The 24,270-nt window shown below is 43.1% G+C and overlaps 1 protein-coding gene across 2 annotated transcripts in view; it reads right to left on the minus strand.

Annotated features, from left to right (window-relative positions):
• Positions 1–2,657: 2,657 nt before the first annotated feature.
• The window catches only part of LOC133419670 (protoheme IX farnesyltransferase, mitochondrial), a 60,407-nt gene continuing 38,794 nt past the window's right edge, over positions 2,658–24,270 (minus strand). The window contains exons 6-8 of one of the 2 annotated variants that reach the window (XM_061709024.1): positions 20,861–20,931; positions 10,155–10,387; positions 2,658–3,622 (exon numbers count right to left, since the gene is read on the minus strand). In XM_061709024.1, coding sequence (XP_061565008.1) covers positions 3,174–3,622; positions 10,155–10,387; positions 20,861–20,931 — 753 coding nt within the window. In that variant the 3' untranslated portion in view covers positions 2,658–3,173. The remainder of the gene's footprint in view (positions 3,623–10,154; positions 10,388–20,860; positions 20,932–24,270) is intronic. The other variant, XM_061709023.1, reaches the window with a different exon arrangement.

Below are 24,270 nucleotides of genomic sequence, written 5' to 3' on the forward strand. Positions count from 1 at the left end.
GTCTGTAATTTAAACCTCTACGACCTCAGCCGACTATAAAACAAACCCACTGACAGCCTGTTTTCATATTTTTAAAAGGAGCATTTTAGGTTAAACTTGAAGAGAAAAAGCTTTGAAAACTATTAGTTTTTTTTGCCTTTTTCTTATGATTATTGATCATTTTTGTCATTCTGGCCGCATAATCAATCCAACGCCCGCTGAGAAACGGCCGAGTCGCCGGCAGAACCGAGACCAAATAACCCTTTAAACAAAGAGAAAAGTCGATTTTTTTTTTAATAAGATGTTTTCAATTAAGGTATATATTATGCAGAACAGAACTTTATAAAATCTTTCTTGAAACGCCCCACTGGTGCCGGTAGTGTACTTAAACTTTTCTCCAGGGGTGACTTTTTATCTGAAATCTCCAGCAGATTCCTGCTTTTAGTGCTCACCTTACAGGAGAATCACCTGATGCTTCCTGCGACTATTTGATTTATATTTTGTGACAAGCCGACCTTTGCAGAAGAGACAGAGGTGATCCATCACCGTTTCTGGCCCCCGGACTCCCGGACCCGCGGTTCCCCGGACCCCCGGTTCCCCGCCCTGCGCGTCCCCGCGCCGGGACTCCAGCGTGGCCCGCGGGGGCCCTGTGCGCGTCCCCGCGCCTGGCTCAGCACTGAAGGGCCAAATCCCCTGAATGATTTAAAGACTGATATCAGCAATGAAAAATGAAACTTCCAAGGACTGCGCCAAAGAAGAAGAAAACGCCATTATTCATCCTATATTTGAGGTAATACAAGAAAAAAAATAGTCTGCTGCTTATTTATGCAGGCTTTTATTACTTTATGGACCAATCCTACAACGGCAATAATGACCAAGAGAAAAATAAGCTATTTGTTGTACTTAATTATTTAAAAAGCATGTATTTTGAAAAGAAATTACACTTGTTGCTTTAAAGTTTTGTCATGTTTTGAGAAACTCTGTCATGTCTGCTCCCCGGTTTGAGCGTTAATTCTGAATATTATAATGAATCTCAGACAAAAATATTTACCAAAGTATTATACAAACCGACCATCTATGTTTAAATTGATTTTGTTACTACAACCTAATAAGTTAAATGTTATTGATAAATTAGGCTCCTTCTTCTGTTCAAATGATATTTATATTGCCAAAGTATTTTAATTGAACATGTACAGCCCGCCACTTGCTATAAATGTACAATCATTTGTATACTTGTGCTCCTTACCATGTGATCATGGTCGTGAGTTAAATAAATGAATTATTTCAAAGCTTACATTTTCTGCTTTTCCACAGAACATAAACATTCATTTCATTGGCATATAATGTGGTTAATCAAGGCGACAAACAAAAAAAATGAGCAGAAATTAGATAAAACGTCTCCAAAAGCAAAGATAAAACAGAGCTGCTGGAGTCTGGGCAGCGGATGTTGTAAACCCTGACAGGCCATCACTCTGAGCCCTGGAGGTCGGTGTCGACATTCTATCTCCACACAGGTTGTGTGTGTGAGTGTGTGTTTTTCCCCCCCGACTGTAACAGCTGGCTCGATCACTCTGCTCTCACCCCTCTGATATAAAACTCTGGATCCGGTCAGACGCTTTACGAGGATGTCGGGCCGTTTCAGGTCTCGCGGCCTTGGCTAAATCCTGCAGCCCCCTTTTATGGCGGGAGGATGGCAGTGCAGGGAATGGGAGGTGCGGTGATGGAAGTGTAACCAAATACCAAAAACTAGGGCTGGAGGGAGGAAGGGGAGCACATGCTGACGGACAGGTGTGGAGGTGGCGTGCTAAATAGAGCCGGAGGTTTGTGCTTGAAGTGAGCAAATCCACCAGGGCCGAGATAGAACGTTAAATCCACATATTACGTCCATACTAAGCTGGCGTCACCTAACAAGCTGCTTTGATTTCATTTGATAAGGCTCAGGTGCTTATGGTGCTTTTCCACTAGTACCTACTCTACTCTACTCGCCCTGGTTTCTTTTCCATAACAATTCATCACCTGGAGCAGAAGTAGGAGCTTGGAGAAGCTGCTGTGACGTATTTGATTGTGTATCTAAAGGAAGAAGACAACAACACTAAAGATGTAGAACCTGGAGGAGATGATAGATGTGCTGCTGGGTCTGGGGCTTGTGTTTGATATCAAGTTAAAAAATTAGAATGAAAGAAGTTTCAACCAGCGATGCTTTTTAGTTTTTTTTAGTTTGTCTCTGCGCTGCTGAAAAGTCAGCTGGAGCCGTGAGCAGCTATGAAGAGACAGAGCTCCTGGTGGATTTGGTCGTTCCTTATCTCCCATCTAGATCCCTTTTTAATTCTCTCCTCAGCACCAGGTTTATGAACATCTGACCCTCAGAGTTGGATCACCAAACAGACGTTTGCGCTGCCGTTGCTGGTTGAATAAAATGAACAAGAAGCCGCGAGTCGTTCTTTCTCTGATTTCCTCCTCCTGACTCAGACGTCTGACTCCAACCCCCCGACCAATCGGTGGCCTGTAGTGTGATGATGTCAGATACAGCCGACTCAGCCGCTTAGAACCTCGACAGAATAGATACAGAAAAGTATCTACTCCACACGTTAGACTCCTAGTGGAAAAGAACCAAACCGAGGAGAGTGGAGTCCAGTCGGGCTGAGTAGGTTCTAGTGGAAAAGAGCTTTTAATGTACAAAACAATTCCTTCACAGAAGAGTTTGAGCTGAACGAGTGAATAAGGACACCAGAGGCTTCCAACCGCCACATGTTTATTGGAAGAGAACATTTGTGTCTCCTTTGGTCTGGTACCTGGCAGACCGGAGCATCACGTCACTGAACCGATGCCCATTTTGCTTAAAACGCAAATGCAAAAAGGCTTAATAATAACCGTCAAGTAACAAGGATCAAGTAAGTTAATCAAGAAGATTCGTTCTACTTAAACACAAACTTCAATTACAATTGCGACCTTGGGTAATCTTCTGACGCTGAGGCATGTGTGGATCCGTAAGAGCAGTTTACACTGTACAAGGTAGGGAGAATCAGTCACATGGAGAGGAGCCGTTGAGCCCTCTTATAAATAAATACAGAATATGTACAGTGCACACACATTCACGTGATTAAAACCCATGTGACGATTCAGTGAGTTTTCCTGTGGCTATTTGTGCCGCTGCTTTCCTCAAATAAAAACATGGTGTCCATCACCTAACGTTGCTAGTTAGCTGTCAGCGTGAGAGGTGAGGCTGCGGTGGCGGCGGTGGTGGTGATGGCGGCGGCGTCCTCCTGCTTCCTGCCGGACTTCTTGCAGGTGAGCGCCAGCAGCAGCAGCATGGGCAGGTGCCAGAGACTGCAGAAGAAGAGCTTGCGGGCGCTGCCGCGGTCGCCGGCGTGGTAGAAGCGGAAGGCCAGGTAGCTGATGTACAGGTTGATGGGCAGGGAGATGAGGGGGAAGGTCCAGGTGGTGACGTCCAGCAGGGGCCCCAGGGCCGCCAGCCCGATAAGGGCCACGCTGTGGCGCAGCGCCACCCGCCGGCACATGGCCGGGTGGGTGACGGACATCATGCGGTAGCCGCCGCGGGAGTAGTCCTCCCTCAGGTTCCAGCTCAGGGCGTTGAAGTGGGGGAACTGCCAGCTGTACAGGAAAGCACCCAGCAACAACGCACCTGGGGGAGACAGGGGGAGATTAGAGGCAGGTTTATTTGTATTCGCTTTAAAAGCGACAAGACACGTTTAGTGCAAGGAGATGTGTTTCAGACTCTGTTCCTACAGTTTCACAGTGGATTTGGAGTGTTATAGAACTCATCCCTTTAGAAGCTGTTAGCTTCTGGCTCAAGGACAAACCACTTATATTTTTTTTTACATTTGTGACCCTTTCCTGGAATATATATACATAAAGCCCGCTCTGAGATATATATATATATATATATATATATATATATATATATATATATATATATATATATATATATATATATATATATATATATATATATATATATATATATATATATCTCAGAGCGGGCTTTATGTTCTAGCTTGGCCTGACATTGAAAGATCCAATTCCAGGTTCTGATCTGTAACACGCTGTTACCCAGATATCATGATTGATTATCCCTTCTGTCTTGGTTATTACTTATTTATTGGCTTGTTACAAGTTGTATCCCCTTTTTTTTCTCCTTCTCATTTCATTTCTTTTTTTATTCATCTCTATATCTTTATTTAAGTTTGTTTTATTTTATTTTCGGTAATTTTTAGTTACTTTTCTACTTTGGTTCGTCTGTATGGAGAGTGTGTTCCATGTTCTGGCTGGTGTTTAAAAGAGGCTGCATATTTCTGTAATGTCATTTAATTCACTATTGTCTGACCCTTTGAAATCAATAAATATACTTATAAAAAAAAGCAACAAGACACAATTAAACAGTAAATAACAAATACAATGAAATAAAAGGATAAGAAAAGAGGTAAAATAATAAAAAGCACAAGTTGTTAAAAAGTAAGGGCAGTAGAATACAGCAGGTACATCTCATTCTTAAAATGGCAAGAATTAAGTTTCTATACGGTCAGAACGTACAAAGACCAAAGTAATCTGTAACAATTTGTACGGTGAATTAAACCAAATTGACAATTCTATGCCACAATGTCTGTTTCCAGGTCTTATTTCACACAACTGAGGAGAATGACGTTTCTATACGGTTAAAGGCGGCGGAAGGAGGGGATTAAGACGCTGACGGCGGAGGCTGAGGACTGAGGAGCTGCCGGATTGGTCCAGTCACTAGCCAAATACTGGGCCCAGAATGAAGCTTAAAGTTAAATGCTGCAGATTTTAATTTTATGCTGACAATAAAAGGAGGTTTCCACAACACAAATAAGAACCATTAAATAAACATAGGCTGAAAAACCCTCTTTGTTGCATTCAGAAGTAAATAACACAGTGCGCCTCCACTTTCCATTAATCAACAGCATGCAGATAACCACTACAAGAAGAATACCACGTTGTTCTTAATCCGAACAAGATGAAAACGCTGCCATTCATCTGGAGTGGTTCCCTGAAGCTCCGCTTTTCTCTGAAATGACTCATCTGTTTGGCTGTAAATGTGGTCGCGTTTGACTCGAACTGAAAGAAAAAGTGCCGACTGACAGCCGGCTCATCGTTTTCTCCTCCACGACTCAACGTTTTCACTTCCACGGTTTTTCCCTTCCCCGCAACTTCATGGGCAGTGAACGTAAATGGCAGCTCGCGTGCTCGCTGCAGAAATCAATCAGAGCAACATGTGACAGGAACGTTCCCAGGCGAGAGCCACATGTGCTGCGCAGGTTGTTGCCTCCGGTTGCTTTTAGTAAACTTCCTGTGCATGCACCCGCTGCAGCTTGGGTTTGATGCTGCGACTGGAAACAGACCCGCTGGGTCAGACATGCACGCATGCCGTTACAGTGCCCTTAACCTCAAAGCCTTTTTTTGCGTACTCTTAAATTAAATACTTGTGATTTTTGAAAACCGTGCGACGTTATGGATAAGCTCTGAATGCAGTCATTGTGACGTAGAATTGTCAAATTGGTTTAATTCACCGTACAAATTGTTACAGATTTCTTTTGTAATACTATATTTGACCCGGTCTTTGTACGTTTTGACCATATATAAACGTAATTCTTGCCATTGTAAGAATGAGATGTACCTGCTGTACTCTGAATTCTGAATTGTGCTATACAAATAAACTTGCCTTGCCTTATGGATTAAAGGAATTACGGTGAAATCAACGGCTAACAGGTCAAACCAGAAATACAGCTTAAATATGAACTTGAGGATGTCTCCTAGATGCCTAGAGCGATGAAACACTTCATACAGCTGTCACAACACTCCATGCGTCCTGCACGCTTCCTGAATAACCCCCCTCTTTTGCGCAACATTCATGTAACACATTTCATTCAAACTCCACACTATACAGAAAAGGGGGATTACGTAGGTTCAGAGAGACCACCTGATGGGCTCCATCTACAAGGACACTGCCCAGATATGGGAGGGAATGTGCTTGACGTCACAGATGAGACTTCACACCGGGTTACGCCCACTGAGTGGCAGAAAGACTGAGTGTCAGAAAGACTGAGTGTCAGAAAGACTGAGTGTCAGAAAGACTGAGTGTCAGAAAGACTGAGTGTCAGAAAGACTGAGTGGCAGAAAGACTGAGTGGCAGAAAGACTGAGGCCCAATCTCAATACTCCCCCTACTTTTCTTCACTCGCCCTTCTTTTCTTCACTCGCCCTTCTTTTCTTCCCTAACCCCTAAAAAAGAAGGGGGAGATTTTAGGGCACTTGAAATCTAGGGCACTTGGCCCAGGTGCATGTCCCAATTCTCCTACTCCCCCTCGTTTTCATCCCTACCCTGATCAGGAAGCTGAGAGCCAAAAGCTGTTTTAATTTCAGCTGTAGCGCTGTTAATATGGCACTTTATTAGGTTTTAATATTTTTTCAGGCATAAAGGTAACCTTAAGATCCACAACCTGGGCTCAGTTTATCCAAATAACGCCTGTTAAGAAATTTGACCCGATGTTTTCGGAGATGAGATGAGAAGAGCCCCCGCCCCCGGGGAGCAGCCTCAGCTCACAGCCCGAAAACAGACGTGTCCGCCGGGTCAAGCTGCTGCGTCAGCCCCGGGAGAGAAACTCTATCCAGGGACGCAGCTCTGTTGAGAATTACGCTGGCTGAAATAAATCATTTAGGAAGATATTGGTTTAATAGATGAAATCTAACAGTTGTAGCTACACCTGTTAAGAAATTTGCTCCGAAATTTAGAGATTTCTGTCTGCCGGCTCCGGAGTTTGGGTCCGCGTTAAATCGACGCAGAGCCTACGGCGTAGGGTACGGCGTACGGCGCGCGTCGCCGCGTACATCGACGCAGACCTTACGGCGTAGGTTATGTAACCTACGCCGTAGGCTCTGCGTTGGTGTAACGCGGAACCATAAATCCCTTTATTCTGGCGTGATCTTCCGCAACTTTATCTGAAAGTGTTTAAATTACCCAGATAACATGGATTACTTTGTGGTTTCTGAAGACTATTATATCAGAAACATCCAAAACAAATCTGACGAGTCACAGGATTATTTCTCTCTATTTCTCTGAGACGAGTCTGCCTGTTTGCCTTCGGTCGGCGAGTCAAATCGACGCAGAGCCTACGGCAAAAGCATTCTGGTAAATTTTCATACCCCCTCGCTCGCCAAGTGAGCATCTGAAATCCCTCGATCCGTAGGGGCTATTCTCAGCCCCTAGCCCTTGTTATGCCCCCTCCCCCTAGGTGAAAAGAGGAATTGGGACACCACTACCTTCACGGGAACGCGCAAAAGTTAGGGTTAGTGAAGAAAACGAGGGCGAGGGGGAGTATTGGGACGCAGCCTGAGTGTCAGAAAGACTGAGTGTCAGAAAGACTGAGTGGCAGAAAGACTGAGTGTCAGAAAGACTGAGTGTCAGAAAGACTGAGTGTCAGAAAGACTGAGTGGCAGAAAGACTGAGTGTCAGAAAGACTGAGTGGCAGAAAGACTGAGTGGCAGAAAGACTGAGTGGCAGAAAGACTGAGTGGCAGAAAGACTGAGGTGCAGCGTAAACTTTCAGTTTGAGCAACTGGAAAACATCTAAAATGGGAAAGAGCTGTTGTGCGATCGACTGTACTCATAGATTTAGCAAGAAACAACTGGATTCCAGACACCGAAACGTGGATTTGTGGTTCCCATTTTGTATCAGGTAATGTTGGATTTTTGGGTAGCTAACGTTAAACGGTCAAGTCATAAAGTTCAGTGTCCTCATCACTTTAATTTCTACCACAAATCCTGCCTTGAAGCCGGACCAAGCGTCAAGACTTTTGTAAGCCTTCAAGCTTTGCTTCGTGTATTTCCCCGGCGTAGAAATTAAGTACATATAAATATCAGGAAACTGGATTCATGGTCAAATATTAATGTCATGGACCACTGGTTCTTGGGGTAACTGTACCAAATATTAATGTCCATGGACCACTGGTTCTTGGTAACTGTACCAAATATTAATGTCATGGACCACTGGTTCTTGGTAACTGTACCAAATATGAATGTCCATGGACCACTGGTTCTTGGGGTAACTGTACCAAATATAAATGTCCATGGACCACTGGTTCTTGGTAACTGTACCAAATATTAATGTCCATGGACCACTGGTTCTTGGGGCAACTGTACCAAATATTAATGTCCACGGACCACTGGTTCTTGGTAACTGTACCAAATATTAATGTCCACGGACCACTGGTTCTTGGTAACTGTACCAAATATTAATGTCCATGGACCACTGGTTCTTTGGGTAACTGTACCAAATATTAATGTCCATGGACCACTGGTTCTTGGTAACTGTACCGAATATTAATGTCCATGGACCACTGGTTCTTGGTAACTGTACCAAATATTAATGTCCATGGACCACTGGTTCTTGGTTACTGTACCAAATATTAATGTCCATGGACCACTGGTTCTTGGTAACTGTACCAAATATTAATGTCCATGGACCACTGGTTCTTGGTAACTGTACCAAATATTAATGTCCATGAACCACTGGTTCTTGGGGTAACTGTACCAAATATTAATGTCCATGGACCACTGGTTCTTGGTAACTGTACCAAATATTAATGTCCATGGACCACTGGTTCTTGGTAACTGTACCAAATATTAATGTCCATGGACCACTGGTTCTTGGGGTAACTGTACCAAATATTAATGTCCATGGACCAATGGTTCTTGGGGTAACTGTACCAAATATTAATGTCCATGGACCACTGGTTCTTGGTAACTGTACCAAATATTAATGTCCATGGACCACTGGTTCTTGGGGTAACTGTACCAAATATTAATGTCCATGGACCACTGGTTCTTGGTAACTGTACCAAATATTAATGTCCATGGACCACTGGTTCTTGGGGTAACTGTACCAAATATTAATGTCCATGGACCACTGGTTCTTGGGGTAACTGTACCAAATATTAATGTCCATGGACCACTGGTTCTTGGTAACTGTACCAAATATTAATGTCCATGGACCACTGGTTCTTGGTAACTGTACCAAATATTAATGTCCATGGACCACTGGTTCTTGGTAACTGTACCAAATATTAATGTCCATGGACCACTGATTCTTGGGGTAACTGTACCAAATATTAATGTCCATGGACCACTGGTTCTTGGTAACTGTACCAAATATTAATGTCCATGGACCACTGGTTCTTGGGGTAACTGTACCAAATATTAATGTCCATGGACCACTGGTTCTTGGGGTAACTGTACCAAATATTAATGTCCATGGACCACTGGTTATTGGTAACTGTACCAAATATTAATGACCATGGACCACTGGTTCTTGGTAACTGTACCAAATATTAATGTCCATGGACCACTGGTTCTTGGGGTAACTGTACCAAATATTAATGTCCATGGACCACTGGTTCTTGGTAACTGTACAGGTCACTGTCAAGTCCAACTGCCTTTAATTTAAGCTGATAATCAGCTGTTATTCCGTCTTCTCCACTAGTTGCAGACATTTTTTTTTTTTTAAGATTTTTTTGGGCTCTAGTGGCCCTTTATTGAAGATGCAGACTGGAAAGGGGTAGAGAGAGAGAACGGGGAAGACACACAGCAAAGGTGCGCAGGCTGGGATTCGAACCTGCGACCGCTGCAGGAGGAGGACTGTAGCCTCAGTATATGAGCTGCTGCTTAACCCACTGCGCCACCGAGCAGCCCAATTGCAGACATTTTTACCACTCAGTTCAGTAAGGGGGCTGGTCCAGTGACGTCAATGCACACCCTCTATTCAGTCAATAAAATTATTTTAGATATTTCTCAGAATCAAAGATGGTGTTTTTCATAATAATCTAATTATCAGAGAAGAAAACAAGCAACTCCGGGAATTGGTGGCCATCACAAAATTGACCAAAAATGTGTTTTATTGACCATCAACTGGTCAATAAAATGTTACGTGTGTAGTTTATGGACTGATGGTGCTTACAAACAGCCTGTGAGGCATAAACTTCAGAAACAGCTGGCTCCAAGCCATGTGTACACACAGGAAATGCAGCGTCATGTCATATTACACCGACAAAAACACAGTAATGACACTAACGACATCTCCCCTCAGCAGCCGTGTTTCTGCTCAGGTGTCGCCCAGCGGGCTATGTTTGTGCAGGACAGTCGTACCTGGCTCCAGGCAGCCCGTGGCCGCCGTCCAGCCCATGACAGGGGGGATGGCCCCCACCACCGCCCCCACCCAGGTGTTGCTGATGCTGAGCCTCTTGAGCGGCGTGTAGCAGCAGGTGTACAGCAGGATGTTGAGGGCGCCCAGGAAGCCCGTCAGGGGGTTCACCGCCAGCGAGAGCAGGGCCACTCCGGGAACGCCGCAGGCCACGGCGAACGACACAGCGTGCAGGGGGCTGGAAGAGAGACAAGATCAGCTCAATCACAACGATGAAGACGGATCAGACGGAAGCTCAGAGGAGGAGTTACAATGCAGCGATTCAGACTCGGACAAAAGCTTGTGACTGACGTGGGAGCCGGGATGTGATTATGTTTGGTGGGCTTGTGCAGGCCCCAGATAAGACGATGATATCCTCCCAGACATAGAAACAGACCACAGGGTCCAGCAGTCGGCAGCCGAGCGGGGCTGAGTCTCAACACGGGAGGAAACTCATCTGATAAGACTTTGTCAGGGATAAAAGAAGCCCTGCAAGATGAAGAGCATGTGCACACGCCGGAGATCAAACCTCGCTGGAGAAAACCACAGCGGCTCAGGCTTTCAGCCGGATGAAGACTTCCTCTTCCTCCTCCTCCTCCTCCTCCTCTTTAACTGAAAGCAGTGATGGCGAGGTCTGGTTCAAATTCACCACTAATTGCTCCATAAATTAAAGAGCGGGTAGATTGAAATCTTGACCAAACGCAGGCCTTTTCTTCAAAAAGCAAACAGGGCTTTTATTTTGGTGTGGCGGCCTGTGCAGCGAGGTCGCTGCATTAATGTGATTAGTGGTGTTATGTCTGTTTTATGTGGTCGTAGGTGGGGCGGTGCAGGCTGGCTCCGAGCTGCTGACAGGCTTCGTGTGGGCCGGATCAGCGGGGTCTCAGGCCTCAGGGGCTTTTACTGTCCTGAGCACACATCCTGACACGAACTTCAGGCGGCTGGTGATAATAGAGGGATTGGGCATGACGTCACAGATGCAACTTCACAGCGGGTTACGCCCACTGAGTGACAGAAAGACTAAGTGGCAGAAAGACTGAGTGACAACGTAAACTGTATTCATAGATTTAGCAAGAAATCGGAGTTATCGTTTTACAGACTGCCGAAAAATAAGCTTAAGAGAGACAAATGGATCGCTGAAATTCACAGAAACAACTGCAATTCCAGACACCGAAACGTGGATTTGTGGTTCCCATTTTGTATCAGGTAATGTTGGATTTTTGGGTAGCTAACGTTAAACGGTCAAATCATAAAGGTCGGTGTCCTCATCACTTTAATTTCTACAACAAATCCTGCCTTGAAGTCAGACCAAGCGTCAAGACTTTTGTAAGCCTTCAAGCTTTGCTTCGTGTATTTCCCCGGCGTAGAAATTAAGCACATATAAATATCAGGAAACTGGATTTGTGGCCAAATATTAATGTCCATGGACCACTGGTTCTTCTGGTAACTGTACTAAATATTAAAGTCCATGGACCACTGGTTCTTGGTAACTGTTCCAAATATTAATGTCCATGGACCACTGGTTCTTGGGGTAACTGTACCAAATATTAATGTCCATGGACCACTGGTTCTTGGTAACTGTACCAAATATTAATGTCCATGGACCACTGTTTCTTGGGGTAACTGTACCAAATATTAATGTCATGGACCACTGGTTCTTGGGGTAACTGTACCAAATATTAATGTCCATGGACCACTGGTTCTTGGTAACTGTACCAAATATTAATGTCCATGGACCACTGGTTCTTGGTAACTGTACCAAATATTAATGTCCATGGACCACTGGTTCTTGGTAACTGTACCAAATATTAATGTCCATGGACCACTGGTTCTTGGGGTAACTGTACCAAATATTAATGTCCATGGACCACTGGTTCTTGGTAACTGTACCAAATATTAATGTCCATGGACCACTGGTTCTTGGTAACTGTATCAAATATTAATGTCCATGGACCACTGGTTCTTGGGGTAACTGTACCAAATATTAATGTCCATGGACCTCTGGTTCTTGGGGTAACTATACCAAATATGAATGTCCATGGACCACTGGTTATTGGTAACTGTACCAAATATTAATGTACATGGACCACTGGTTCTTGGGGTAACTGTACCAAATATTAATGCCAATGGACCACTGGTTCTTGGTAACTGTACCAAATATTAATGTCCATGGACCACTGGTTCTTAGTAACTGTACCAAATATTAATGTAAATGGACCACTGGTTCTTGGGGTAACTGTACCAAATATTAATGCCCATGGACCACTGGTTCTTGGTAACTGTACCAAATATTAATGCCCATGGACCACTGGTTCTTGGTAACTGTACCAAATATTAATGTCCATGGACCACTGGTTCTTGGTAACTGTACCAAATATTAATGCCCATGGACCACTGGTTCTTGGGGTAACTGTACCAAATATTAATGTCCATGGACCACTGGTTCTTGGTAACTGTACCAAATATTAATGTCCATGGACCACAGGTTCTTGGTAACTGTACCAAATATTAATGCCCATGAACCACTGGTTCTTGGGGTAACTGTACCAAATATTAATGTCCATGGACCACTGGTTCTTGGTAACTGTACCAAATGTTAATGTCCATGGACCACAGGTTCTTGGTAACTGTACCAAATATTAATGTCCATGGACCACTGGTTCTTGGGGTAACTATACCAAATATTAATGTCCATGGACCACTGGTTCTTGGTAACTGTACCAAATATTAATGCCCATGGACCACTGGTTCTTGGGGTAACTGTACCAAATATTAATGTCCATGGACCACTGGTTCTTGGTAACTGTACCAAATATTAATGTCCATGGACCACCGGTTCTTGGTAACTGTACAAATTATTAATGTCCATGGACCACTGGTTATTGGTAACTGTACCAAATATTAATGTACATGGACCACTGGTTCTTGGGGTAACTGTACCAAATATTAATGCCCATGGACCACTGGTTCTTGGTAACTGTACCAAATATTAATGTCCATGGACCACTGGTTCTTAGTAACTGTACCAAATATTAATGTACATGGACCACTGGTTCTTGGGGTAACTGTACCAAATATTAATGCCCATGGACCACTGGTTCTTGGTAACTGTACCAAATATGAATGTCCATGGACCACTGGTTCTTGGGGTAACTGTACCAAATATTAATGTCCATGGACCACTGGTTCTTGGGGTAACTGTACCAAATATTAATGTCCATGGACCACTGGTTCTTGGGGTAACTGTACCAAATATTAATGTCCATGGACCACTGGTTCTTGGTAACTGTACCAAATATTAATGCCCATGGACCACTGGTTCTTGGTAACTGTACCAAATATTAATGTCCATGGACCACTGGTTCTTGGTAACTGTACCAAATATTAATGCCCATGGACCACTGGTTCTTGGTAACTGTACCAAATATTAATGTCCATGGACCACTGGTTCTTGGTAACTGTACCAAATATTAATGCCCATGGACCACTGGTTCTTGGGGTAACTGTACCAAATATTAATGTCCATGGACCACTGGTTCTTGGTAACTGTACCAAATGTTAATGTCCATGGACCACTGGTTCTTGGGGTAACTGTACCAAATATTAATGTCCATGGACCACTGGTTCTTGGTAACTGTACCAAACATTAATGTCCATGGACCACTGGTTCTTGGTAACTGTACCAAATATAAATGTCCATGGACCACTGGTTCTTGGTAACTGTACCAAATATTAATGTCCATGGACCACAGGTTCTTGGTAACTGTACCAAATATTAATGTCCATGGACCACTGGTTCTTGGGGTAACTATACCAAATATTAATGTCCATGGACCACTGGTTCTTGGTAACTGTACCAAATATTAATGTCCATGGACCACTGGTTCTTGGGGTAACTATACCAAATATTAATGCTCATGGACCACTGGTTCTTGAGGTAACTGTACCAAATATTAATGTCCATGGACCACTGGTTCTTGGTAACTGTACCAAATATTAATGTCCATGGACCACTGGTTCTTGGTAACTGTACCAAATATTAATGTCCATGGACCACTGGTTCTTGGGGTAACTGTACCAAATATTAATGTCCATGGACCACTGGTTCTTGGGGTAACTGTACCAAATATTAATGTCCATGGACCACTGGTTCTTGGTAACTGTACCAAATATTAATGTCCATGGACCACTGGTTCTTGGGGTAACTGTACGGGTCACTGTCAAGTCCAACTGCCTTTAATTTAAGCTGATAATCAGCTGTTATCCCGTCTTCTCCACTAGTTGCAGCTGTTTTTGCCACTCAGTGCGAGTAAGGGGGCTGGTCCAGTGGGAAAGTGACGTCAATGCAAACCCTCTATACACAGAGTCAAATTGTGATTCTGGATTGTAATTGTTAATTATTTATTTCACAACAGGGACAGTGCACAATAAGACATTAATCTTGTACAAGAGAATATGCATTGTGCCAGGTTGTAGCAGCTTGCTGTTTTCCACCTGTAGTCCCTCGGCAGGTTGATGGAATAATACATAAAAATGAGTGTAGAAAAAGTAAAAAGAAGTAAAAGAGCAGAAAAAAGCGAAGCGACAATAGACAAAATAGATAAATAGAAACATGGAAGCAGATTCAACAGAGCATGGGATCTGTCAGATATTGGCACCTAAGATTTAAAGCTACGCTGCCCCCCCAACACACACACACACAGACACACACACACACACACACACACACACACACACAACACTTCAGAAATGTACACACTTGTCGTGACGCTTGGCAAGATGTGAGAAGGTGTGGGAACTTCCACATGAAATGAATTGGATTAAACGCAACAACACAAGACTCCGGAAAAGAGATGGATAGTCTCAAAATCTTGTTACTTTTAGAAATATTCAAATTAATGTAAAACCATGGGCACCAACGATCCATCAGAGGACATCCACCTTTTTGTGCATTTCTGCAACGATTTACAAAAAAATAAATAAATCAAACGTATGAAAAATATAGAGTGTGATTGGACTGCTTACGGATGCAAAGCGAGCTGAGGACAACTAAACTTCAGCTGTGCACCACGACGTTGATAAACTACCTCTCACTTGTAATGTACTTGCAATCAGTAAACAATTGTCACTGCTATTTAAGCAACAAGGATACTTTTCCCCATGAAGCTGATCTCAGCAGCTGCTTTAACAACTCAAACATCAGAGGTAGAGGTTTGAGGACATGTCAAAAAGAAGACTGTGTTGGTGAAGACGGCACTATATTGATCAAAGTTGGAGAAACAAGAGACAGACCATAGTGTGTGACTTGTGCAGGAACTGCTCAGAGAAAGTATAACTAGTTTATTTCTGCAGAGAGTTCACAGATGTCCCACCAACCGCTCACACTCAGACCCTTAGTGGGGCGTGGTGGGGGTTTGATCCAAGTCTGTATGTTGGCCCCGATGATCTAAAGTGCTGCGATGTCCAAACTGGAAGATGTTTCATTGGTTCAGTAATCCCCGTAGATGTAGCACAAGGGGAGCAACACTGGAGTCCAGGAACAATTGAAAGATGAGGGTAGGACGGCTATAAAATACCGGGACAGAATCATGTGTCTGGACACTGTAGGGAAGACGTTTGGGATGTTTTCTCTCCTCTTTTTCCATGAACTATTAAACAGCTCAGTGCACACGACATGCACAACGTTTTTTTGTTTGTTAACAATTCAGAACATTACGATTGCCTGTATTTACTACCAGGAAGTTGCCAGACACACTTTTTTTGCATTACTGGGATAGAAGTGAGCAAATGTCACATTCCAGGTGACTCGCCACATCTCTCCCATTCATTTAATTAATAAAAGGTATTAGAAGCAAATTAGTTTATTTTTAATCTTAGATGTTGGTATCCATCGCCATGAGTCACTTTAACCACATGCTCCCGTTAAATGGCACCTTGGTCACCGGCTGCTGCTCATAGCAATGAATCTGTTCTGTGTTTTGACTGCACTGTGTCTTGTTGCAGTGTGCAGGTATAAATACTCATAAATACTACACTCCACGTCGTTTATGAAGAACTTTAAAAACACCATGGTTGGCCAAAGTGCTGAATGTAAACATGGCTTCAGAGAAAAAATTACAGAACTGAAAAAATGTTAAAGGCCAAAACGAAAAATGTGTTTTAAGAGAGGATCTAAAAACGGGAAGCGATGATGCTTTGGAGTATGTTGACATTTAAAAACCGATAAGATAATTTTTAAATCAATGTGAAGGCAATGAAGTGATGCAGAAATTGGAGTAAAGTGCTCTTGTTTTCTTGCACCGATTAAAAGCCGGGCAGCAGGGTTTTGAACTCATTGCAACTGAGTAAGTGACTTCTGGCTAACTACGACATTACAGTAATCTAAACATGTTTTGATAAAAGCATGGATTAAAATCTCAATGTGACGTCGAGAAAGAAAAGGCTAAACTTGGCCGATTGCCGCAGGCTAAACCCGCTGTCCAGTTTTACACCCAGGCTTTGTTCTGTAGGTTTTAAATGTTTGGTTGAATTGCACCTTAGATGTGTTGTTATGAATGTTTGAACATTTGTGTTTCGGTGAAATTCAACTCTAAAGCTGTCCGAATCCTCATCTGGGGATCAGCTTTAAAGCTTCACCTAAGATGGCCGCTTTTGGCGCTTTTCCACTAGTACCTACTCAGCGCGCTCCGGCTCGGGACGGCTCGTACCGGCTCTACCCGCTTTGTCCTCGTAGCTGAGTAAACAAGTTGTTTGCGGGTGTTTTTACTGTGACACTCAAGATTTGCAGGACAGACTGAGCTGCTCTGAGCTAAATTAGCTTAATTAATCATCTACACTACTTAGCACTTTTTGATGCTTTTTTTTTTTCGTTGCTCTTCGTGTTTTTGTTACTTTTTGTTTCTCACTGCCAGATGGATAGCTTCTATTCATTTTGAAAGACCCGCTCTCATCAGGTTTGTTTATTTAAGACAGAGGTAGAGTAAGAGTAAGAGGTGGGGTTAGAGGTAGAGCCAAATTTGGCTTTAGTGTAAAAGTGGAAAGAAATTTCTTGTTTTCGGAGAACTGATCCAAGTGGAAACAAGTACAGTAATCCCTCGCTATAACACGGTTCACCTCTCACGTCTCGCTGCTTCACGGATTTGCATTGTACATCGTGTTCTGCATTCTGATTGGCTAAACAGTCTCCCCGCTTTTTCACTTCCTGTGTCAATAACGTTGGTTGCTTAGCAACAAGCTGAGAACGACCAATGAGCTTCAGCAGCAGCTCAAGATGATGATTGATGAATCGTTCATTACAGTCTCAGATATAATCCATGTTGGCATGTCGGTTTAGAAGAATCTTTTTGCCCAGAAGAAAAAAGAGCGACAACAACGACTCATCATAACTATGTTCTTCTCTGGAAAAAACACACCTGCACCGCGGGCTTTAGAAGAAAAATACGCTACAGAGCGAGTCAGGATGCAGCAGCTCAGAAGAGCAGTGAAATACACGCAAGTAGTGATGCACCGATTGTTCGGTAACCGAAATTGTTCGGCCGAAAATGGCAAAAAACACTTTCGGTGTTCGGTGGAATAAGTGGGGAAAAAAAACGAACAATTAATAACGGCGTTGTAAAATAAGGAAATAGACTGGCCGCTCCGTCCCGTAACGTTGCGCACTACATAAATCGTTGGCCAACCAAAAACTAACCCCATAAGAATTTTACCTAATAGACTGGCCGCTCCCGTAATAAATCGTTGGCCAACCAAAAACTAACCCTATAAGAATTTTACCTAACATTCACCAGGAGGTGGAACCAAAACAACATAATGCTGGGAAATTTTTTTATGTTCAATAAATATTTTCTACCTTGTAATTTTGTAAAAGATTTTTTTCTTTGAAAAGCATGCCTAAATCAAATGTATTTGATTTATGCAATGGTGAAAAAATTGGCAAAATAAATAAAAAACTGCTGAAGAACCATGTTCGGTATTGTTCGGTATTCGGCCAAGTGTTTATTATTATTTTCGGTTTCGGCCACAAATTTTAATTTCGGTGCATCACTACACGCAAGTCACTATTTGTCCTACTCTACTTATTGTATTTTTTTTCATAATAATTTTTCATTTTCTCCCGTTCAAATGCAATCAATCGGGTTGCAGTGGGGCGGAGGTGATAATTGTAAAAAAAAAAAAAAAAAAGTTGCTACTTCGCAGATTTCACTTATCACGGGTTCTTTTTGGAACGTAACCCCCGTGAAAAACCAGGGATTACTGTATATCGAAAAAAGAAGAGGTCAAGGATAGAACCCTGAGGCACTCCGCACATGAGGTGTTCTATAGGACTCTGCAGCTCCAAGTAAAACACACAAACTCCTCTCAGTTAAGTAGGATCGGAACCATTGTACCAGAGCATCCAAATGGCCACCCCACCTTTCCAGGCAGACAGGAGGATTTGAGGGGTGGACGGCATCAAAGGCAGCTGTTAGATCCAACAGAACCAAAACAAAACCGTCTGCGGCTAAAGGAATGTCATTAAAAACCCTCAACAGTGCCAAACAAGTACTGGGACGGGATTTAAATCCAGACTGGAACACCTCAAGAATGTTTCTAAAAACGTTATCAACTGGCAGTAAACAATTTTAATCTTTTAACCTCTGTGTGAACCGTAGAGAAAAGCTTTCACATTTAGTCTGCACTAAACCATATGTACAGCAAAGTGACCGTAAAGTTTGATTGATTCAATTATGGGTAATTGCACAGTTTGCTCTGAAAGTATCAAGTCTCTACGAAGTACAGAGAAGGATGAAATCCTGTATAGGGTAAAGTAATTAGGTAAATACATTTTTTTTTCCTTTTTAACTCCACCAATAAAGGGTTTTATCACCGCAATGAAATTGTTCTATTCTGATGGTAGAGATAGACGCCTGTGAGAGGTAGATAATGTTTCCTAAAAATAATCAAATATTCCTTCAAAAGGAAACAAACTGAGATTTTAACACTACCAAAAAAAACAACACCTCAGAGGTATCATTTTACCCTCCAAATAAGGGAACTGGGCCTTTTTCAAATGAAAACCATTATTCCATATTTGAATAATGGTTAGTTGATCCATAGATCCAGTAATCCATAGTTGAAATGATTTAAAGTAAGAAACACACACACAGATAGAAATCGAAGACATGAAATGATTAAAGTAGCCTCGGTGAGACTGACGAGCAGAGTAAATGGAAGAGCCCTCCAACACCACTCACTGCCACTCCAAGAGCAATTATCTTTGATTCAATAATTACAAGGTGTGTTCACCTCCTTCAGCAGACACAAAATGATATACTGAACTCTGCTTTCAAGGTGGAAGAATTTCACAATTACCACACATGTGTTAAAGCTAAGCGTCATTAACGTATCACAAAAGAACAAAAAAGAAACTACTGTTGTCCTGACAAACTTGTCCTCCGACTCCGACGTCCCGCGGCACTCAAATAAGAGGTATAATTTGGCCTAAATTAAAAGGCAAACCCAGAGAATGTGTAAAATGTGGCTTCTGACGGCTTGTTTGACAGGACGGTCCAGCTTTCCATCTGCTCTCCTTCTTCACACGAGATTGGATGGTGCAGGAAAAGAAGGGAGACAGGTATAAACAAACAGAGAGACAGAGATTGTCTATGGGACTCACTGACAGACACGCACCTCCTCCTTGTCATAAACAGGCTGAAACCCAGGAGAGAAGGAAGTGTTTGGATAGTCCAGAAATATTTACCACCTCTAAAACACAAGTGCCCACTTTTAAACATGGTGTCAATGAAGAATTTGTGAAACAGGAACAGAGTAAAGGTCCAGTAGACCATCAAGTGGCTGTATTCTAGCAGGTATATTTTGCTAGTTTTCTGGCTGCGTGTGATATTTACAGATATTTTTATGAAAGAGTGAAACACTGAGAGTGTGGTTGGTTTGTGTTTCCTTTGGTTCACACATCACTGAATATTTGTGCGTTGGCCTTTTACCATAGATTGACAGTTTCACAAAGGGGCAGGTGGAGGCAAGCATTTCTACCTCCCTTAGTAACGTTTCTACGAAGTTCACTGAGCAACAATGTAAGATTATGTGACACCTAAAAGAATGAGGGAGGAAAGCGGAGGTGGTCTGGTGAACCACAACCCAACCCGTTAGCATGTTCAAACGACAGCTGACTGGCTGACTGACTTGCTGCTGGCAGGCGTCTCTCATAATAGCAGCGATACAGGCGCAGCTATACGTCTGCTTCCACACCAGGATAGATAATAAGCTTAACCTGACGGGTGAAAGCAAGTCTGGTCGTAGTGCTGCTCCTTTCTAGAAGGCACAGTCTTAATTTTTAACACTGCTTGCAAAAACAAACATGTTTTGACATCCCGAGCTCTTAGGTCATGTTTCATCTCTGGAAAAATGTCCTCCTGAAGCAGATTTCTAGGATCAGGTCAGCGCACAACAGAGAGGCAGAGCAGTTCATCATTCATCCGGCCTTAACGGTACAAAACTGAAGCCTGGGTGGCCAAGAAGCTGTCAAGCAGAGCTGCTCAGCTGTTGAATGTCTCTCCCCCTGGACACTATCAAGTCGTACCTTCTGAAAGAATGAAGAGTGCCGATGCCGGCGGCCCTGTCAAATCAGTCAGGATGAAAGGAGGTTACCGTAAACAAGCGAGAGAGAGGACTGTACCTGATCTGTCCTCTGACGAGTGGACGGTTCTTGGTGCGGTTCATGTTGGAGTCAAAGGGCACCTCGAAGTACTGCAGAGAGAGAACAACCAGTGGGTTACTGCGGGAGACAAGCACAGCCCGTTCTCAAGCAGGCACAACATGAAATGAAAAGGAGAAGTTAACTCTCTATCTGAACATATTGCAGACTGCAGTAAATACTCATCAGTCAGACTATCATGGCACTTTTCCACTAGAACCTACTCAGCCCGACTCCACTCCACTCGGTTTGGTTCTTTTCCACTAGCGGTCTAAAGTGCCGAGTAGATACTTTTTCTGTAACTATTCTGCCGAGGTTCTAAGCTGCTGAGTCGGCTGTATCTGACGTCATCACACTACAGGCCACCGATTGGTCGGGGGGGTTGGAGTCAGACGTCTGAGTCAGGAGGAGGAAATCAGAGAAAGAACGACTTTCGCGATCCAACTCTGAGGTGCAGATGTTCATAAACCTGGTGCTGAGGAGAGAATTAAAAAGGGATCTAGACGGGTGATAAGGAACGACCAGATCTACCAGGAGCTCTGTCTCTTCATAGCTGCTCACGACTCCAGCTGACTTTTCAGCAGCCGAGACAAACAAAATTAAAAACAAAAACCCTAGCCGCTTGAAGCTTCTCTCACTCATTTTTTAACTTGATATCGAACACAAGCCACAGATCCAGCAGCACATCTATCATCTCCTCCAGGTTCTACATCTTTAGTGTTGTTGTCTTCTTCCTTTAGATCACACAATCAAATACGTCACAGCAGCTTCTCCAACCTCCTACTTCTGCTGCAGGTGATGAATTGTTATGGAAAAGAAACCAGGCCGAGTTGAGATGAGAAGAGCTGAGTAGGTACTAGTGGAAAAGCACCATTAGGCAACACTACAGGTGCAGTTTAGATGTTCACAGTGAGCTCTTGCACAACACCTACATCTCTTCTCATGAAGGTACAGATGGAGGTGAAGAAACTGAGCTTTCAGAAAACTCTTTGATGTTGCAAAAGAATAGAAACTAAGCTGAGTTGTGCCTGGAAACAAACACACGTCGTAGACTATTTTGCTATTTCCTTTTGCCGCCCCAGTTAGTTTTCACAGAAATGTGAAGTCATCTCGGTTGTGACGACAGCAGCGGTGATGGGTGTCTTGCACAAACAGGCCAGTCAGTCATCTCTGAGCCGAACCATGATCGTGTGTCTTGGAGAAAAATGGGTCTGAAGGTGGAGGCAGGCAGCTCGTGGGTGGGGGTGGGGGCGCTCTGGGATACCGCGATGTGAAAAACTACTTATACTCCTGTTTTATGATCTGCTCCGGAGGAGTATGCTTCAAAGTGCTCCCATGAGATTGGCAATGTGTGACTAAAATGCAAACACATGGGGTGCTTAAACGCAGGAACTGGCTAATCTGTGTGTGCGTGTGTGTGTTTTCAAATGCTCCTAGATGTGTGTATTCACTCGCCTAATAAAAGTCATTGGCTAATGAAGAAAACAGATAAAGAGTTTTACACCATGGATTACGAGGATGCATCTTTTTTGATATACGGGCCGCGTAAAATATCTTTTAAACAGATTATCTACTTTCCTCTTCCTGAACCACGACTCCCAGATTTACAGCACTGTGACACTGGAATAGCATTATTATACATAAAAAGGTGGAATGCCGTGCATTTGATCAGCTTACGTTTCTTAAGGACACTACCTTTTTTTTAGAGGCCCAGTTGCATGATGGGACAGTTGATGTGTGCGACGTCTAACAACGTCCAACTTCAAGTTACTTAAATTTCAGATAAAAAAAAAAAAGAAAACGCAAAGACAACCAATTGTAAGAATTTAGATTCTTACGTCAGTTTGCACCAGTATACTACTATACTAGTGTATGTATATATACTACTATACTAGTGTATGTATATATACTACTATACTAGTGTATGTATATATACTACTATACTAGTGTATGTATATATACTACTATACTAGTGTATGTATATATACTACTATACTAGTGTATGTATATATACTACTATACTAGTATGTATGTATATATATATATACACACATATCTTTAAAAAAAATTGTATATGTTATATATTAAATTGATTATATATTAAAATACATATATATGCTTTAGGTTTTTATCAACTTGGTATTAACCATTAATATGTATGCAGACAAAAGAAAAACACCACTCAAAGCAAGCTACATATTCATCTGTTACATTATCCTTTAAGTTACTGAGATATAACTGGGATTTTTCACTAAATGGATAATCATTAAATGCTGCAGCTAAGCTATTGTCCATTTCCTGAGACTATTAGGACTTTGAAAATGACTAGAGATAATGATCTCCGTGTTTGGTTGTAGGTTCTGCTGGAGTCATAGTGGCGGTACGCTTCTCCCAGCTCACTAAAACATGAACACTCTCTTCCTCCGCTGTGCTTCAGCTGCCGTGGTGTGCTACAGCCGAGTCTGGACTGGGCTGCACTGACGCACAGCTGTGTCTGTGGCTCTCGGACCCCGAGGCCCAGACGGAGGTGTTAATTCTATTTCCTGGGTCAGGAAATGCGTGGAGAGGTCAGGGGCCACATGAGAGACAGTAATGCACTTTGCGGGCCCGGCGAGAGCCGAGCGGGGCTGAGCTGAGCCAGGCCTTGGGCGGGCCCATGGCCAAGCCCGCTGTAACACTGCACACATGAAACATAGCTTCAATAATGTAAACTCACAAGAACAGAACAAGAGGACTAATGAATTGTTAGCGCATCAATATTTGAAATGAGAAGTCACAAAAAGCAAAACTGTTGGGCAGTTTTGGTCATTGTTTGCCTGAATGTGTTGCGTGACGGTGATTTATTATGAACGACGGTCACAGAGCCGACCCCACAGTGTGCACCGTGCTGTCACTTCACAATTTGTCCAACCCTGCTCTTGTTCTTTCTGCCTTTCAAGTCGTTCCTCCTCATCTGGTTCACATCAGCAGCTCTCCCGGCCCATGTCACTACTTCCGCCCGACAATGCCATGTGTTACAGTGGAGGCAATAAAATAATTGGGCCACTTGTGTTGGCTGCGTCTGCGTGTGTGCCGTTACAGGCAAGTCTCGAGTCTGCAGAGTTTCAGAGTCAACGGGTCGCAGCTGCTTTCAGACAGCTTGATTGTGTAACGTGAGGAGGTCGGTGGTTATGGCATTTATCAACAATTTCAGGACTCTTATATTATCAAATTAACATCGTACATAAGTTTTTGTTCGTCTTTACATGAGGAGTTAACATGCAGTTCCATATGGAGCTAGAACAGTCTCAAAAGTGACAAATGCACACGCCGATCCACAAATGCACAGGACAAGAGTCCGCAGGATGACAGCCAGCTCTCTGCTGCAAACTCGCGTGTCTGGTTTTGAGCTG

Source organism: Cololabis saira, chromosome 19 (genome assembly GCF_033807715.1).
Source record: "Cololabis saira isolate AMF1-May2022 chromosome 19, fColSai1.1, whole genome shotgun sequence".
Taxonomy (NCBI): domain Eukaryota; kingdom Metazoa; phylum Chordata; class Actinopteri; order Beloniformes; family Belonidae; genus Cololabis; species Cololabis saira.